This window comes from Python bivittatus, unplaced genomic scaffold (genome assembly GCF_059951505.1).
Source record: "Python bivittatus isolate LINGU-HERP-01145 unplaced genomic scaffold, Pbiv_v1 ctg000840_np1212, whole genome shotgun sequence".
Lineage (NCBI taxonomy): Eukaryota > Metazoa > Chordata > Lepidosauria > Squamata > Pythonidae > Python > Python bivittatus.
The window spans coordinates 36,429,616-36,449,687 of record NW_028277113.1 but is presented as its reverse complement, the minus strand read 5'-3'; the positions used below and the strand labels follow the sequence as shown (position 1 = coordinate 36,449,687).

The 20,072-nt window shown below is 38.0% G+C and overlaps 1 protein-coding gene across 8 annotated transcripts in view; it reads left to right on the top strand.

Annotated features, from left to right (window-relative positions):
* OSBPL1A (oxysterol binding protein like 1A) overlaps positions 1-20,072 on the top strand; it is a 73,249-nt gene that overhangs the window by 15,513 nt on the left and 37,664 nt on the right. For 6 of the 8 annotated variants that reach the window (XM_025166483.2, XM_007427950.3, XM_025166481.2 and 3 more), the window contains 6 exons: positions 24-97; positions 197-260; positions 1,658-1,753; positions 2,383-2,508; positions 8,082-8,163; positions 9,877-9,983. In XM_025166483.2, the coding sequence (XP_025022251.1) occupies positions 24-97; positions 197-260; positions 1,658-1,753; positions 2,383-2,508; positions 8,082-8,163; positions 9,877-9,983 (549 nt within the window). Of the gene's footprint in view, positions 1-23; positions 98-196; positions 261-1,657; positions 1,754-2,382; positions 2,509-3,734; positions 5,039-8,081; positions 8,164-9,876; positions 9,984-14,025; positions 14,319-20,072 lie in introns of those variants that run through there. The other 2 variants (XM_088130883.1, XM_088130884.1) reach the window with 2 other exon arrangements.

Here is a 20,072-nt window from a genome sequence, read left to right as displayed (position 1 = left end):
CATGTTTAAATTTATTTTTAAAGAGTTCAAGATTTTTTGGATGGAAGCCATATTGGGTGGTACTGGAACATGGTGTCCTCTCTTGGTATCAAAAACAGTAAGTGTAAAACTTCATCTCAATGGCTGGGATACTGAAAATTATTGTGATCAGCTACTTATTCCCTCCTCTCCCCTAATTTTTTTTTTCCTTTGAAAGGGCCGATGTTGGAAACAGTAATCACCGTCAAGGATGCAAGCACTTAACACAAGCCATTTGCACAGTAAGCAAACTTAGAAATACATTTTTTATGTATGAATAAAATGGACTAATGTTGGAGATTTAGGTCAGGTTCAAATAGTCAAGCAGTACAAATTAATTTTTAGCAAGTTATGTTCTGGTCTTTGGTTTTACAGTATTATTATTTTTATTTGTGATTAACTTAAACTTTATAAGAAAATGCAGAACATAAATGCTTAAATTGAGCATGAAGCTGAGCAAACTCAGGGAGGCAGTGAAGAACAGGAAGGCCTGGCGCAATATGGTTCATGGGGTCACGAAGAGTCGGACACGACTTAACGACTAAACAAATGCTTAAATATTTGAGAATAATTTTTTATTGTCTGTACGGCTTTCTGCATAAGTGATGTTTCAGACTGATGATGCTGTTGTACATATCTATATTAATAATAAACTGGTAATGAAAGTTATGATTTCCCATTTTATAGCAAATATAAAGTTTTAAAAACATTAGTACATAAATGTACATTTTAGAATTTATATATACTCTGTCATGTCAAAACTTGAACTAAAGTCTGAAATACAGTCGCAGAATGTTGAGGCTGGAACGCAAGTTTTGCAAACAGTGTAGTCAAATGAGTACTATATTTTGTATGTTCAGTGCCGTGGCCTGTACAGTATGCAAGTAGCATATTAGCCTGTTTTCTATTGCTTTCTGCTTTTGCAAGTTATGGGCAGGGAACAACTGAAGCATTTGCTTTTGGCCACTAGAAACTGTGTGTATCTTCTCCTGACTTTACAGACATACTCCCATGTATTTTCAAGTCAACCTTTGCAGTTATACTTCCTAAGACCTTTTTTAAAAGTTCAAATTCCCAGGATCCTGAATATTCAATTCCAATATTTTGTTCTGTAATACTTCCTCCCCTGTGGGTACACACCTACATCTGTGCAGCTTTTGTTGAATTGTACTCACAACCCTAAATAAACATTATTTGGTTCACCTAATACAGCCTTCCCCTGGGTGGAGTTCTGGAGTTTGTATTCACAATATATCTGGTGGGTAGAAGGAAGGGTTGAACTAGAGTTTCTGGTTGTGACTGTTTTGTTCAGGAGAGATCAGCCTTTTAAGATTTTAAAATATTTCCAATTTTTATTTCATATTTTTCCAAACAGAAATTTTTAGAATGGACAATCAAGTGGGAAATAAATATAAATTACATTTTGTTTCTATAAAACTTCATTTTTGTTTTATAATGTGGTCACTTTCTTTTTATTTGAAGAGTAGCAACTACACAGACAATCTAGGCATGCTGAAACAAAGTTGAACTTAACTATGTTTTCTTAATTGTTCAGGCAATTTTTTTTGCAACTTTTGCAAATCTAAGTGTGTGATGCATTTATTCAGTCTATATATCTACTCTCTGGTTTTTACTGAAGGTAAAAAATGCAGATGGCTGCCTCTTCTCCATCAAGTGCTTTGATAATACAATTCACAGTTTTAAAGTTCCTAAGGCCAGTCAGCAGTCAAGAGAGGTAAAGGTCTCTTTAACTAATTCTAGTTAACTTATAAAGTGTTGCTCCCTTGAATATGTATTCAATTTTTTGATTGACCAAGTACAACCTGTAATTAAGAAATACCATAAGGCATGCTGGCCACACAATGTTAGCATTTTTTTTTCCTGTTTTAAGACTAGTGTCTCGGTGCATAGTCTTTCATAAAAATAACCCGATCTTCAAGAACTCAAATCTCATCACAATATTTTTGTCACAACTGTCTGATGTTTTTCATTCATACTTCATTGTCTGTTGATGGGTATGGACAAGAACCATCACGGTTTATGTCCTGTAGATGTCATGGATACTTAACCTGTAGCCTCAGAGTTGAACTGAATTTAAATCTTAGATGAGCCTCCAAAGCTCTTCTAAAAGTTGTCTCTGAAATCTTAAGTGAGAGAAAAAAGAAAACATTAAATATATGGAAAGTAATTATTGAGCAAAATATTTAATTCAGAACCAGTCTTTGTCCTGAGAGAATTCACATGTTGGAGTGAGGCTCTTGGCACATGCTCAGAGATCAGTTATGACTTTCAGTCTATAAAAGGTTTCACGTCACGGGTATAGGTTTTAACTAAACTGATTTCTTGTGTCACACTTTACTTCAGAACTGGATACATGCAATAGAAGACCATTCAGCATACAGCACACACTACTGTACTCAGGAACAACAAAGTGATGATGAGGAAGATGATGATGCAACATCCATTGCTGAGTTACAAGACTCCCTAAAAGTAAGGAAGAAGAAGCTTTTTTATTTCAGTTCTTACTAGCACCAAGCAACCTAGTCAGGGCAAAAGGCCGTGAGAGCTATAGCCCAAAACATTTGACAAGCACCAGGTTTGCCTACTCTGACAATGTATAGAATTCTGGATTTCTTCATATGAAATACCAGGATAATATACTAATAGAACATCATGCACATAGATAGAACAGCTATTTAAGTACAAAATAGCTTTATGAGTTTTCAAATCCTAATTAAGTTATTCAGATGTGGACATATGAGCTGTAGTTTGGCAAAGCTAATAATGTTTTGAGTGTTACCTCTGAATTGATACTCTACTTTAATACAGTAGGCTCTTCAAACCACTGCTTTGAAAAGATTAGATGTAGGGACATAATTCTTCAGTTTTATACTCTGGCCTCATAAAGGCTTGGTTTCAGCTTTAAGACTGTGGTTTTTAATATGTGGTTGTGCTGTCCGTCAGAACATCACCAGGTGTTTACAGGAGGGCATTTTCAGTGGCAGTGCCAGATTCTGGAATTTCTTCTCTTGGTAATCCAAAAGTTCTTCAGGTCTTATTTGGCCAAAAAGCTAAACTATATACAGATAATCCACGATTAACAATGGTAATTGGGACCAGGAACTCCGTTGCTAGGTGATGTGGTTGTAAAGCACAGCATTACATGACTGCTCCAACTTACAACAGTTCCAGTTGCAGTCATTAAATGAATCCCATGAGATTGTTAAGTGTGACATCATGTGATCACCATTTGTGACCTTCTGCTGGCTTCCCAGTTGACTTTGCTTATTGGAAGCTGGCAGGGAAGGTTGCAAGTGGAGATCACATGACCACAGGACACTGCAACTGTTGTAATTGTTAGCTGGTTGCCAAGCCCCCGAATCGCAATCACATGACTGCGGGGGGGACACTGCGATGACCACAACTTGGAGAACTATTCCTAAGTCTCCTCATTCAGCGCCATCATAACTTCAAATGGTCACTGAACAAATGGTTGTTAACCAAGGACTACCTGTACCAAAAACTGGCTCAGAATTACTAAACATTTCCTCAAAAAATTTGGTTTGAAATTTTTGTATTCTTAATAAAATTATTTGTCTTCTGTTATTGTTATGATTTGTTCTTGGTAGCAAGCATGGTTCCCTGCATTCACTGTTTGATATGCATAGCTAAAAAGTGAAGAATGTGGCTTGAAATGAAGGCATGATTTTTATCGGTTAATCCCATTTATCCCATATTTAGGCTTGTAAGGGAACAGATTCAGGTGCATCACAGAGAGGATGGGATTGTTAATATTGTAGAAATACCTTTCTCTTTCAAAACAGATTTTTTTTTAAAAAAATGCATTGGCTCAAGCTTTACAGTAGCAAGAAAATGAAAGCTGAGGCCATAATAGATGAGCATTGTGTACACTGTTGCATATTTTTATATAATTTTATTTAAAAAATTAAGAAAAAAAGATAAAAACTAATGTAAAATAATATAGAATAAGAAAAAGAGAAAAAAATTAAAAAATCAAAGAAGAGCTAAAAGTGCAAAAGCAAAGAAAGAAAAAAGATACAAAGAAGTAGTTTCCAATCTTCTTTACAGCATTTATAAGCATAATTATAAATTTACCTCTTGCTCTACAGTACAACATAACTCTTTTTTCTATAATCTGTTCTTTCTAATCATCAAAACCATAAGTCATAAGTTCATTTTTTTCTGTTTCACACACAAAGTCTATACAGGTAGTCCTTGAGTTACAACCATTTGTTCAGCAACAGTTTGAAGTTACAACGTTGCTGAAAAAATGGACTTAGGACTGATCCATGAAGTTGGTCCATGAAGGCTGTTGCAATGCCTCCACAGGTGTGTGATCACGATCTGGGTGCTTGGCAACCTGTTTGCACTTGCAACCGGTTGCCAAGCCCCCTGTGATCATGTGATCGCCATTTGCAACCTTCCCTGCCAGCTTCCCACAAGTAAAGTCAATGGGGAAGCTGGCAGGGGAGGTTGCAAGCTGCTCAGGTAAGTCTCCCCCACCCACCCCAGCCTTTCTTCATTTGCTTGCATGCACCGCACCTCCTTCACCACTTCACTTGTATGCATGCACTGTGCCCTCCTTCCTCCTTCGCTTGCTTACACACACCAGCGCCCTCCTTCCCCATTTGCTCACACTGCGTCCTCCTTCACTAGCACACCCCGCACTCTCCTTCACTCATGCACCGTGCCTTCGCTCATTCGCACCAGAACCCTTCTTCCCACTTAGCTCACTCACATGCACCACAGCCCCTTTGCATTGCGGCTCTGGGGCTTTGCAGGAGGAAGACTGCAGAAGGAAGACTTTGCAGGAGAAAAGAGAAAGCCTCATGAACGACGAGCAGCTTCCAACATGAGCTGCACAGCGCATGCCAGAAGTATCCCTAGACAGTCCTTCAGTGCCTGGAAACGCCCCAAGATGCTCCTTCAGTGCCAGAATCACCCCTGGAAAGTCCTCAAGCGAGCAAAGGGGGATGGAGGGTGTGATGCATGGATTCAAGTGAGCAAAGGGGGAAGGAGGGCACTGGTGTGTGCAAGCAAAGGAGGGTGCAGAGCAAGCAAAGGGGGAAGAAGGATGCTGGTGCATGCGAGCAAGCAGAGGGAAGGATGGCCAAGAAGCCCCTGAGCTGCAGTGTGGCAGGCAGCCCCAGAGCTGTGCAGTTCGGGGCTGCTTGCCACCCTGCAAGGCAGGGTGCAGGGTGGCCAAAAGGGCAGAGATGGGGGGAGATAGGCAGGTGGGGGGAGTTGGAAGCAGTCCCTTACCTTACTGAGGCACAAGCCTGGGAGGGATCAAGCCCAGAATGGCTTGGATCAGGATGGGCCCTCGGCTAATGACCAGTGGAATTTGCTTAACGACAGCAATGGGAAGTGCCAGGATTGCCATTGCTAAGCAATGCAGTCACGTGACATCCTGCTTTACTACTGCATCGCTTAGCAATGGAGATTCCAGTCCCAATTGTGGTTGTAAGTTGAGGACTACCTGTGAGGGATTTCCAGTCAGGCACTGTCGCATATTTTTCGTGTTTTATCCATGCACCCATAATTTTCTTTCATCTTTCAGGCTCAAATCTAGGTGGGGGAGGATTAGTTAAAATGTTTCATAAAGTATTTATTAAAACCAACAATTACAAAAATAACCCATAATGCCCAAGGTAACCATATAGACAATGAACATAAATAGATGTGATACTCTCTTTATAAACTAACATAATTAGGATGCCATTTACATTAATGGTTTTAGCATTCAGTAGAAAAGAAGACGGAAGGGTACCATAGTTAATTTTTTTGCTGCTTCTAGCCAGGAGAGGGAGCTCATCTCTCCTATTTAAATGCCTCTTGTTGCTTGAACTGTAATAAAGTTGTTCATTATTATGTTCTAATTAGCTTATTCCATGCCAGAATCTCTCATCAACAGCTGTCTGGTGAACAGCCACTATCTAATAATTTGCTGCTGTCTGCATTGTGTTGCACATTTTGTTTCTCTTGATCTCTCTGTTCTCTGTCATGCTATCCATATATCACAAAAGTGCATTCTAACTAAAAAAAACTGCCAGAAATTTTATGAAATATTCTGGAAGAAAGAAAAACTTTTATTCCTAGGAATAGTTTCATTTTGACCATTCCAACCCTAATATTTTCTAGATTCTAAGAATTATTAATGTATGTTAATATACACAGTATATTATGTATATTAATATATGTATATGTATATTACTATATTATTATACTATGTATTAATATACATAGGCTTTGCAAAAACAAATAGCAAAACTGAGGAATTACTTTTTGTTCGCTCTATCATTATCTCTCTTTGGGTTCCTATAGAATCTCTGGGAATCTTCATCTTCCCTTTCCTAATTCCTGTATGCCAGCTTTATCCATGAATTTAATCAGCTCAGGATAATTGCCTCCTTTTTCTTAAATGGGAAGAAGTATGTTGGCACTGTATAATAGTAGCGGCAACTTTCAGGAAAAATGGTATATGGTTGTTCTCTCATGGTATAGAGAAGGTTGAGGTCATTTGTCTGGAAGGTTGGAGAACGAAGGCAGTACTGACCTCCTAACTCATATTTTCTACTTCTGTCAAGCAATACAGGCATGCTTGGTTGGTGGAACCACGAGTTTTGACAACTGAATCTTGCATATTGCATATAGCAATAAAATGTAACAAAAGTTGCATGTATTACCCATTCTTTAGTAATGAGTATTTGGTCAGAGATAGTGTTGACTTTTTCAGTGTACATACTAGATCTTTTGGAATCGGACAGCTATAACAAATCACCGTCATCATCATCTGAACATACTTTTGATGGTGAATTGGTATTACAGCCATGGACCTTGAAACTGTTGTTGTTGTTTAGTCGTTAAGTCGTGTCCGACTCTTCGTGACCCCATGAACCATATTGCGCCAGGCCTTCCTGTCCTTCACTGCCTCCCTCAGTTTGCTCAGTTTCATGCTCATTGCTTCAGTGATGCTATCTAACCATCTCATCCTCTGCCGTCCTCTTCTCCTTTTGCCTTCAATCTTTCCCAGCATCAGGGTCTTCTCCAAAGAGATCTCTCTTCGCATTAGGTGACCAAAGTATCTGAGCTTGAGCTTCATTATCGATCCTTCCAACGAGCAATCAGGGTTGATTTCCTTTAAGATTGATTGGTTTGACCTCCTAGCAGTCCAGGGGACTCTCAAGAGTCTTCTCCAGCACCACAGTTCAAAGGCATCAATTCTTCGGCACTCAGCCTTCTTTATGGTCCAGCTCTCACAGCCATACATTACTACTGGAGAAACTGTTGTACTTCTGGGAAATTAGAAAACATATTTCTATGAGTAGAGAACATTTGTTCAAAAATGAAGACCATGTGTAAATTTTACTGCCTGAAAATAGTTTTATCTATCACTTTGCTGCCATCTTGTGGTCATCTGGAGTTATGCAATTTCAATATGGTATGTCTAAAATAGCCAAAGTAGAAGAAATAGTAGCCTCGTTCTGGCATTATATTAGCCAGTTCACTTAGCATGTGAGCTATGGTGTGACTCATGTCAATCTAATGATACTGTTTCTGCAGACATCCACACATTCAGTGCAGGCATCTGCAGCAGGAAAGCCTTCATGTATACAGTTGTATGCACAAAAGCTTTTTTCCTTCAAGATACCAGCACCCAACATGCTGATGTCTCTAAGATACCATCAACTTTTGGATGATGTTGGCAGATAATACAGTACCTAAAGAAGGCTAGTGGAGATCAGTGATCAAATATCCTGACTCTTCAAGGTGATGATAGCAATTATAAAAAAGTAGCCAAGGTGGGATATAATTCAGGATTGAAGCATGAGGAAAAGAATAATCCCTAATTGCTATTTGCCCATTAATTAAAATGTAAAATCTTCAATGTGTTTCCTGGTTTGACAGAAGTTTATTATAATGCATGCCATCTTGAGTAGCTCCCTCTGCTTCTGGAACTCTTCTACCCCCCATTCATTATTTATTATGATTATGTGAAGCTTTTATGTAGTATGCTAAATACTTTTTTTCTTCCTTGCTAGATTGCACAGTCTTGCCAACAACGCCTAGATAAAGAAATTTCCAGCTTCCAATCTATGATTAAGTCATCTGAAAATCCCGAAGGTAACTTTGTAATCAATAGGCAACTACATGGGTTATTTGAAACATAATTTAAATCCATTTGGCATAAAGAACCTTAACCTGTTTGTCGATGAACACAAGTCACTACTCTTCTGTCTGCCAAAATGTCTGAATTAGGCTATAGTAATTGGTAAACAGTAGATGATTCTGTAGATGTTTTCTTCTTTAGTCTCCTAATCCTACAGGTAGTATAAGTAACATTTTTCATACAGTTTCATAATCACATTGACATGTCATACTAAGCTATACAATAAAGCCCAAAATGGCATGACCAAATTCACATAAAGCACAGCTAACAAGCTGTGAGCCTCTCATAGTTTGTTGACCATATCATATAAGTTAGGGACTACATGTTCCACGAATAACAAACCAGAGAAAAATCATGGTTTAGAACAAGCCAGAATTCATGGTTCACAACACATGAGCCAATCATAATTTGTTAACCACACCTACTAACAGGAAGTGCAGGTGGATACAATTGTTCTCATTCATAAGACTATGAAGGTTGTTTCAGGGTAATAATATTGCTGAATCTCACACTACTCCAGTTTTAGTCTACAGGATTTTAATTTTAAACTCTGAAATATTATCTAATATATTGTAGAAAGAAGAGTTTTGCTGAGAACATAAGCTTCAAATATCATATTATTAAAAGACACCACTTGCTAAAAACCCAAGATTTTTGCATTGCTCATAGAATAGAATATCTTATGAAAATAATGACCATCTGATACAGCTTTTCATGTCTCAAGGCTTCTAAAATGTGCAGCTAAATGGAATTAAACAGACAACAAGGAGACGTATCTATCTCATGCACACCCAATTTATCATTTAATAAGATGTATCTAGGAGAACCTTGATGATAAGAATAGCAGGAAAGTGTGTCTTCTTTAGCATGAATTGTAGCCCAAAGGAATCTAAATTCAAGATACAAATAAATGGAAAACTTGATTCCCACGTGTCAGAGCTGAAATGGATTTAGAGGCTCAGTAATTCCTATTTGAAACTGATACTTCTATTGCACCGGTTAATGTTTTCATAGACTTAATGGAAACATGCTTTTCATTAAGACTGCAGTTTTAAATAATTTATTCAAAGGCTTGTAGGAAGGAACTGTTATTAATATGGTTAAATAAAAAGAAACATTTGTTCCTGGATAAATAAAAAAAATCAGTCTGAACTCAGATAATGTGTCATAAGTATTTTGTTACCATGATACTGGCTGAGTCATGCTAAGCCATGATGTGGTTAGTTTGGTGTTTGGCTTAGTGTTTGTTGCATAATCGTGATCAACTGCTACTTATTCAATAAACCTTTTTAAGTACAATTCAAGACAACTTGTGAACTCAGTTGTACAATTGCAGATTTTGCCTATTAATAAAACAAACTCTTCTCCTAATTCAGACTAAAGTTTAATCAGAAATCCTCCTTTCTCAAACATATTCTGTATAATTCTCAGAGTAAGGCAATGGAGTACATTGCTAGCTTCTGCTTCTGTGAGGTAGCTAGGTGCTATCTTATATATCAGTGTTGTCCAAACTTGGCCACTTTAAGATGAGTGGACTGGCTGGGGAATTCTGGGAGTTGAAGTCCACTCATCCTAAAGTGGCCAAGTTTGCACAACACTGTTATATATAATACAACTGCAACAATAGTCTGAAGACATAATACCTATGCTTTTTTTTTTTTTTTTAGGAATACCTACTTTGTTTCTCAGGAGAGCTGAAGAAATCTCTAAAACAGCAAGAGAAACTTGTGAAGCCCTAAGTAACTGTATCAAACTCTTCACTAGGCAAGAAGGGGTATGCCATACTTCTTATGGGTCAGAACTGTCACAATTATTTATAAACCAAGAATAGAAGCACTATTTACACAAATTCTTTTTCTTCCATTCCAGCTCTGGACTCTGGTTACTTATTTCTTATTGTTGTTTTTTAAAATAACTTTGCACTATAAGACTTTAAGCCTTTTCAACCTGCCCTCCTGCTGTTTTGAATTTATTAGCCATTCAGATAATGGGAACTGTAGACTAAAACATGCGGAGAGCATTAAATGGAGATTCCTCAAGATCATAGCCTGGACAACTTTTCCAAATGTTTGGAAACACAACAGTGCAATTTTTAACAATAACACATTGATAAATGTTAGATCAATGTCTTAGAAAATTTATAAACTTGGATGGTACATAGTTAGAAATTGAAGTTAAAGGGTTAAGAGCTAACAACTTCCAGAGCTCTATGCTTCTTTTGGAGCAAATAAATGATGCTGCTCATGATCCTCCACAAATGCTATCCAAATTAATGACCCTCATCACATATTGTTATAGTGATTCTACAATTTAAGTATGTGCTGTGTGAAATAGTAACTTTAGTGTTTATCTTCAGTCTCACTTCATTTGGTTTCATTGGATGATTGTGGTTTATATTGTTAGAGCTATACAAATTTATTTCTCCACTATCCTTACACCGTGCATAATTTTAAATATGTGTATTATATCTTCTTATTTTCTTCTAACTAAATAGTCCCAAATATTTTTATTTCCTCATAGGAAATTAATCCTGGCCACTGATCATTTTGGTTGTCTTTTTCTACAACGTTTCTTGCTCTAATATATACTTTCTGAGATACAGTGATAAAAAATGTACATAGCTTTATAAATCACAGATTTATTTAAAGGCTTTTTTTTTTGGAAGCTCAGTTTCAGTGGATATAGTTTGATTTTAAGATAATAACTGGATCCATCATTCTGTGATAGATGCATGTTCAGCTTTATTTGGATATGGAAATGACAAAGCTTGCATTCACTGCAAATTGTACTGCTGACTACATGACAATGCCATTTATACAGTAAACTCATTGTGGGCCTGGAAAAGCTGGAGTGGGAAAAATGTGAATGTATATCCTGTTAAAATCAAATTAGGGAAAAGTTTGTGTGATAGGCAGGAATAATTTACAGACAATTGCTAAAATGCAGCTGCAAATAAATAGATTTAAAACAATATATAGTTGCCCACCTTAAATACGTTACTCTGGGCAGCAAACAAGCCATACAGAAACAACATTAAAACCTCCATAACCAATTGAAATAGTCCAATACATAAAGAAAAAGGAAAACCAAAATCCTGATCCTAATGCCTAGGGAAAAAACCAAGTTTTAACAGCCTTTGAGGAGGCCAAGAAGGTTGGGGCCATCAGGATCTCAAAGCAGAGGCTGCTCCATAGGGCAGGCAGTGCAGCAGAGAAGGCACAATACAAATATGTACAGTAAGCCTACAGTGTAAATCATGGGTCATCAAACTGCTACAGCTATATGTTTTGGCTTAGAATTGACTTTTCTATGTGTGGGGAAGTAGAAGTCTGAAGAAATAACAATGAGGCTGAAGCTTCATGCATATGCTTTCAAAGTTTGAATCTCCTGTTGAAAATAAATGTTAGGGTTGTGCACTAATGAAGTCTTTGCTTAGATTATGTCAAGGCTGCATGGTTAAAGGAGGGAAAATATGTTCTGAAGAGTTGCTAAAGGCAAATGAAAATGAAAGTGCAATGTATGGAGAACAGAATGTAAGTATCCTGTGCAGTGGAGTTGGAGGTTAATCAAAGGGGGAGTAATTATGCTATCATTTTGTAAAGTCTACTGTTTAAGGCTGTGGGGATGATACATCTCTCAGCATGCACTTTATTTTCTCTTTTTTTCTTCACTGTGGATTCACAAATGAGTTAAGTCAATTATTGCTGTGCCTCAGCAGTAAAATAAGATCAATAGTGTAAATGTAATGTAGTGCATATGTAAGTTTCTCCTGCTCTTGTACATTGACCTGCCTTATTATTCTTGCCATCTTGAGCCATTTGCTGGCATCATTTTTTATCTTGAATTTCTAGTGGCATGTTGGATCATTGATTTGCATTAGGCCAGCCATTGTCAGCCTGATCACATCATTGGACCCTGCCTCTGTCCCCAACTGCTCTTAAAGAAAAATGTCCACCTGTTAAATGTTGGTGCCTTTGGTTTTCTAGTACCATTAAGGTGAAAACATTGGGCCAATTCTCGTGCATATATTTCTGTACAGTGTTTCATAGGATTGCATATGCTAAAGGATGGACTAAATATAGATGTGGTTAAGATCCGTTTTAAAAAGGTGTGGGTTAATGGCTATAAAGCATTTAGCCTCTTTTGCAATTAAGCCAGCTCTTACTACATCCATACCCATTAATGTATGTATCAGATATACATGGGCACTTTTCCTTGATGTCTTTTCATAGCATACCCCTTATTGTTGACCTTGGTTTGATGTTAGTGCTTTTAAAAAAAGGAAATGGTAGATAAGAATTTCATATCTCACAAAATCAATTTAAAAAATACTAGAGGAAAAATAACATGCAACAAAAATAATGAGCTATGTAAGTGAAGTTATAGTTCCAAACTCACTCACTTGAGTAAACCCATGGAATGTAATGGAATTGTGTAGATGAAATCTTTGTGAGGATTGTGCAAGACAATGGGCAGAACTAGGTTTTCTGTCATTGTGCCTCTGTTTTTCCAGGTGACCTAAGTGTTGTTAGAGGGCTGAGCAACTCATATATCCCACAAGGGGGACTGGCTAGTATTTCAGGCAGTACCATATATTCATGGGGTCTGGTATGTAATCTAGTGAATCCATCTGGGAATGTGATTCAATTATTGTGTGCGATCCCCAATACAAAATGTGTGTGTATTCACTTTGACAATTGCAGACTTCAAATACAATGTTAGAACTAGTGCCATTCAACCTGATATGCTGTTTTCTGAATTAATTTTTATTTGTAACAGGCTTCTCTAATATACTTTCCAGATATGACAGCTGAATGGCAACAGCCATAATTTATGGCTAGCATTTTTTTTTTTTAAACTGCGCTCAGTCGTTACCGACTCTGCATGGCTAGCATGCAGATGTGTAAATTCCCAAACACCTGGAGGGCTTTTAAATATTACCTTGATTTCCTTCCAGCTGGTTCACTATATGTAGGCCTGAAATTGAAGAGAATGCACTCGCACCCTCTCTTTCTGGAGCCCTGATGAGAAAGCTTTTATTTGAATGGCATTGCCTGCCTTTGAATCAGTGTTTCCCAACTTCAGCAACTTTCAGATGTATGGACTTCAATTCCCAGAGTTCCCCAGCTGGCTGGGGAACTCTAGGAGTTGAAGTCCACACATCTTAAAGTTGCCAGGGTTGGGAAACACTGCTTTAAATCATATGCCTGCATGGTGATTATGCTAGAGTTCCATAATTATGGTGGTGATGGGGCCAGCTCTTAAGATAGCCTTCAGATAACTTTCCTCTGCATGCATACTCAAAAGCAAGTGGTTTGATCTTTAGCCGACTTACTGTCCTCTAAAGCGACAGGGAGAGGAACCCTGGTGCTCCTAAATAAATTACCTTGGGTCCCTTTAAGGGAGACACGGGAAATTCTTATCCAGAAAGCAGGTGCTTCCATGAGGTTTGCTATGTCTGTATATTGTATCCTTTAGGACCCGGCAGAAATATTTCAGTCCGAACTTGGGTTATTGGGTGACGAGGCTTCAGGTATCCAATTTCTTGGTGCATCCGGCCCGCTGTTTCTTGCCCTTAGGGAGTTAAGTCCTTAAGAGCGTCGCGCTCCGGCTCGCGCGTGCCAGCTCCCAGAGGAGCTGGGACTGCCTGGCAGCGCACAAGCGGCATCTGAGTGGCGGTGCTGGGTCCGGGGCTTTACCGGCCGTATGTGGTGCAACTGCAGGCATCCTAACTAAGCTGGAACGGCGCCGGCTTACATCACCGCCCCTTCTCGCCGGCTTAAGGGCAGACCGCGCGCCAGGACCCTGCTCGAGCTTTCCACCCTCTCCTGCTGCTGCTGCTGCTGCTGCGAGTCCGCGGCGGGCTCGGGGGACTGGCTCGGTTGGCTCTCGCGATAAGCCCTGCAGAGGTGTTGGTCCGGGAGCGGCGACGGGGCCGGCTCCGGCTCCGGTCTGTAGAGGAGGCGCAAACCGAGAAAGTCGCGGCGGCGGGCAGCAAGAGACCCCTCCGGGCTGCGCGCGGGGCCAGCGATGTCCTGACGAAGTTGGAGGAGCGAGTGCTGGCCGGGGCGGCGTTGTGACGCGATAATTTGCGTGCCGGGGAAGGACGGTAGGTCTGCCTCGGCGTCCGGTGCGAGTGTTTCTTCGGTACTTTGTGCTGGTAGTGGAGAAGCTGCTCTTAGGAAGAGACGGGGGGGGGGGGGAACGAAGCGATAGACTTAGGGACTGGCATAATTGGGAGGCCTGGGCGCGATGTTATCGTTATTTGGAGAAGTTCTGCTCGAGCCTTTTCCTAGCCTGGAAAGTCGTGCTAAAACTGAGGAGCTAGTTTGCATTGGGGTCGGTTTCCTGTAACTGCTTGAAAGTTCCTAGCTGCCTTCTGGGATTTCCTTTGACATTGGAATTAATTATTCTTCTCTGCACTGGAGCCATGATGCTTTAAAAAAAAAATATCTGTTTGGGTTAGTTTACATAAAATGTATATAGCCTTAACACATGTGTTGACAGCCAAGAGCTGCTACTGTAAAATCAAGTAATTGGGTATAAACAAAGCTCCAGAATCTTAGCAGCGAAGACAGACAGACTTACCGTGCTGGCTGTTTCATTATATGTGGTGTTGGTTAATTGGTTAACACACGGTCATATTGTTCGTCTCCCTTCAAGTAGAACTGCAAGACATTATAAAGATAAATTCAATATTAGCACCGATTATTTGGTCATATTGCTATAGGAATATATTGGTAGTGATAAATAGGTTATCAGATGTATTGGGACTGTAGAATTTGGCTGTACTAATTAGTTTTTGAAAGCTGTACACACAGACCTTAAAATAAATTGTATATACTGTAGATGCAGTCACCAGGAATTGAGCTTACTGTGATTTTTTAAAAAAATTGTTGGAAGCCTGAAACAGGGATATTGAAGTGAAAGCTAGAAAGCTGTCAGTTTCATTTCACTCTGATTATAGAGGAAAAATCAAGTAAAAAACCAATGTCCTCTCAAAGGCTTTCATCTGTGATTTCAGAATCTTGGGGAAGTAAATGTGTTTAGAATTACAATCTTAATCTTCATAGTTTCTGTTTGCTAGAGTTTTTCATAGAAATGACATTTTTTTCCAGATTAGAGAATTGAAACAAAGAATGAGAAGTACTGACTGCTTTGCTTGTTAAAAAAATCCACTGTAGTTTTCTGCAATCACTTATACATTTTGCCTTCTCTTTCCACCTGCTGCACTGACTTCTCATCTTTAACTTCCCACTCTCAATTTTATACTTAGGACAATTCTGGGAAATAGATTCATTTAGGAGATAGTGCATGGACCAAAAGCAAGTGGCTGATTGGAGATTTTTTTATTCAGGTCTCCCCAGTCCTGTTCTGATATTGTATTCTCACCACTAAAAAAGATAAAGATGTGCTTGAGTTGCACACAGCTTGTGCTGCTTCTATCCATACAGTTTCCTTGACATTGTTTTGAAATTAGTCTTCCTTGCCTCCTCTGCAAAGGTTTTTCTTTTACTTAGTGCTCTAGATAACAGAAGCTTCTCAAAATTATCTTGAAGCAGTTTTGAGTGAATATATCTACTGATGATAATTTGCATAACAGTTAAGTAGAACCCCCAGATTCTGAAGCAGTATGCTAACATTCATGAATCATATGGCGCATTCACAGATTAGTAGTTCATGGTTGGCTGGCAGATTTGACTGGTAGCAGGCAAATGATGGAAGATGTTGGCCTTCAGGTTAATATAATAGGTTTCTTGTATGTTTTTTGTAGATCTGATGTCTTATAGCTATTTCTTTGATAAAAAATTTCTTACCTAGATACTACTTATTGTAAGGCAATTGTTTCACTACAAATGATAACATATCTTTCTTTACATTATGTGCAGTGGTGTAAATATACAGGAGGCAGGAAAGGCAGTCACTTAGGGGGGTCACACCATGCCTCACTCCTTCAACAAACCTAATGTTGGGCTACCATATCCAGGCTGCAGAAATTCAGATGACCAATAGATAGAAGCAGAGAGAGATGGAAAATATTTGCTTCCAATTAGTGGTTGTCCAGACTTTTGCAGCCCAGATGGGGTATACTTAAGATAGACTTTAAGATGCCTGAGTGGGAGGAACGGTCTTCTGAGAGGAGATGCAGGACTGCTGTGCATATGTATGGTACATATGTATGGTATGGTATGGAAGAGTAGAAGGGACACTTTGGGTGATTGTCCAAAGAGGTGTAGGGAGACCTTCATAGAACCCAGGCCTTCTACTGCAGCAAAAAAAAAGCTGGGCATGTAATCCTCCTCTTCCCTTTTTCACAGTCTGGTGAAGGCTGGGCATTTGAGCTCTCTCACCGTTGGGGGTGGGGGGTGGGATGGCATTTGAGAAGTTTGCCCAGAGAGACTGATTATACCCTGGATTATGTGCATATGATGGGAAGCCACAGATGGCAACAAACTCCCACAGTATGTGCATGCATCTCTTTCAGATTGCATGCATCATAAATTCCGTGCATCTGGACATGATTTAGTGCTTACCAGAAAATGATCCTAAGGCAAATTGATCTGCTTTAAAATTGTTCATGAGGTCACTGTCCTTCTCATTTAACCCTCTCAACCCTAGCCAATATTTATATTTATTCCCATTAATTATTTTACAGCTTTTTTTAATGTTCTGCATTCCAATATCTCTTTTCAAACTGTAGGTTCCTTGGAAGCAGAGACTAGTTTTTATTCATTTTGTTTTATCTTGTACTAGAAACCAGAAGACCATGAGTTCAACTCTATCCTTAGGCACAGAGGCTGGCTGGGTGTCTTTGTGCCAGTCACTCTCTCTCAGCCCAGCCTACCTCACAGAGTTTTGTTGTGGGGAAAGTAGGAGGAGGCAATATGTATACCATCTTGAGTTTTAAGAAAATAAAGGTGGGATAGAAATCTAAATTAATAAATAAAGCACCAGGTAATAGAAGTGTTCCAGTACACGAATGTGTTATGTAAAGACAATATTCTTGTTTCAGTAGTTCTAAAACTTTGTAAATAATTAATATATTTATTTTTTCCCAATCCTGTCTTCTAGGATTGTTGTTTAGAATATACTAAAAGGTGCCATAAAAGGCATTAAGAGTTTAAAAAGAGAGAAACTTCTAACTTACCTTCTTGATCGTATGGTCTGTAAAAAAATATTTCAGAGCTAGAAAACCAAATGAAGCCATCTCTAACATGTTTATTCTCCTGATTTATTGTATTATTTAGGGTTATTGATTGTATTTATTGTATTACCTAGAATAAAATCTAGCTATGAATATCATATGCTTTAAGGATCTTTCTTTCTCAACACTTAGCAAGGACTCTGAAAGATATATTGGTATAAGGATATAGTCACCTAAGCCAAGAAATAACTGAAGCTTTTTTTTTTCAATTCATTTCATTTTCATCCAACTTGTATTTCATTAGCAACATGTAAAATGAATTGCATACAAGTTTTGTTTTGTCATAAAATTGATATACACATATAGGTTTGATCACATTTGTTGAACTTCCACTGTTTAAACTTTTCCTAGAAATAAAAATCGACTAGTATTGCAACAGCAGTTGTACAGGTTAATGTTACAGCTTCATGAATATGGATATGAATTACTTTTATCCTGTTTCAGCTGTTGGCTGAAAAGATGAATAATACTTAGTTGATCACCAGACTTACTACCCAGATGGTAATCTATCCAGAAATCCAGCTGTATTCATTGGACTTTATATTATCTTTGCTGATGAATCTTTGCTAGTGCAGTCTAGCACTAATGAGATTAAAATTTATCCTCTGAGAAATAGGGGTGTTCAAAAACCTGCTTGGAGTATTTTAATTTGTTGTGCTTATCTTGAACTGATTTCAGATGTCACAATCCTCTGTACTAGAAAATGATAATTCTGGGACACAATACTATACATGGCACGTTTGTTTGAAAATTGCTTTGTCTTAATCTTGTATTTCATTCCTTGGATGGATATACAAAACTTTATTAACAGATTACAGGGCTCCTGATCCAGCTTAAGCAGCAGCAGTTTTCCCATCTTTCAGATTGCACTTTTTAGCATTGCTACTTGAAATCCTTCATTTAGAGTTACAATAATGAAAAGCGATTCATTTGCAAGACAGACATACAGTATAGTTCTTTGGTTATGTCTTCTAGTAGCCTACAATACTGTATATTTGAAGAAAAAAATCTCATAATGCACAGACACAAATTCTTTATTTTCAAGGTTAATATAATAGGAAATAAAAGTATTTACTAGAGCAGATATGACCAGTTTGGGATTGTGTGGAAGTTGTTGAATTTATACCAGAAGCCTTTGTTAACATGGCCATTGTGGGAGGTGCACTCTAACACATTGCCCACTAATGCACTAGAATATACCCAGGACTCATAACATCTGGTTTATAACTCTTGCTGGTAGTAGTATAATTAATACTATTTGCACCCTTTAGTGAAATGGAGTAAAATTTTCTCCAATTAGTAACTACTTGATACAAAAATTAGAACCACTTTTTTAACCAAAAGGTAGTGTGAGTCTGAATTTGAACTTGGCTTTAACTTTTGTTATCAGATTTTTTTTTTTTTTTTGGTAACGGTGACTAAAGAATATCATGTTTTCTGCTTAGTGAATCATATATTCAAATATATGATTATGTGGAGAAAACAGGGTGGATGCTTGCTATGTTTGGATTATCATATTGTTGGCCTGAAAATGGACCTTTATGAATTATTTCTGCTCAGAGCTTTATAGAATAGGTTGACAGGGGCAGCAGTTGAAGACTTAAAACATTGCTAGAGGTAGGAAAATAGAACTATTACTTCAGTGGCTGTATCAAAAGATTATAAATGCATGTGTACTGTTTCCACACATTCAAGGCTTAATTCTTAATCAAGTTGCAGTTTGCTATTTTTTCTGAATTTAAACTAGGTTCAGACCCTGCTTACAAGCCTGATTTGGAGCCAAAACTCAAACTGTTGTTTATTGGTTTAGATCTGATGGTAAACTGTAGGCTGATTAATTTAGAAAATAAAGTACACTGGGAATATGGAAGCAGAATATAATGGAATATGCAAATAGAGTGTTTATTCACTATTCTGCAAATCATAGTTTGGAGAATTAATGAAATCATTATGAAGTGCTAGTTGAATCCCTTCTTCTCTGATCTCAGAGCTCTTGACTTTTGCCATCTTATATAATAGCCAAGACAGAAAAACTAAACATCTGTAACTCTGCTATTCCAAGAACTATGAGCAAACTCTCCTTGCCTTACTCCTAATCAAGACATTCTTTCCAATTTCATACTCCTTTATCAGCATCCATTGAATTTCAGTTCCTTTTCATTGTTCCAATCTACCAATATTTTTTCAAAATCCCTATTCAGAAGTTATATGGATGGCTACAGGGAAACGGTCTTTTCTGTGATGGCATTCTGACTTTAAAATAGCTTCTCCAGCAATATTTATCTAGTTGTTACAACTTAGGCATCAAATTAAGTTCTCCCTACATTTTTGAGTTTTTAATGAATAGCTTGTTTGAATTACTATGTTTTTAGAATATTATAAAAATTAATATTTTGTATAGTGAACTACCTTGAGGCTAGTTTATATAAACAAAGGCAAGGGCTTATGCTTCTTAAATAAGCCAGGCTTAAAGCATAAGTTTAAATTTATCATGAATAAACCTGTTCTTGTGTTATTAAAATGCATAGAAACAGTGTAAACCTGTACTGTCAAAGCCAGTCAGAGGTGGGTCTTGTGGAATTCCAGAAGTAGAAGGTACCATTACAGAAAAGATCCTACATTTGGAAATTGCAATTTTACATCTGCATATAAAACAAT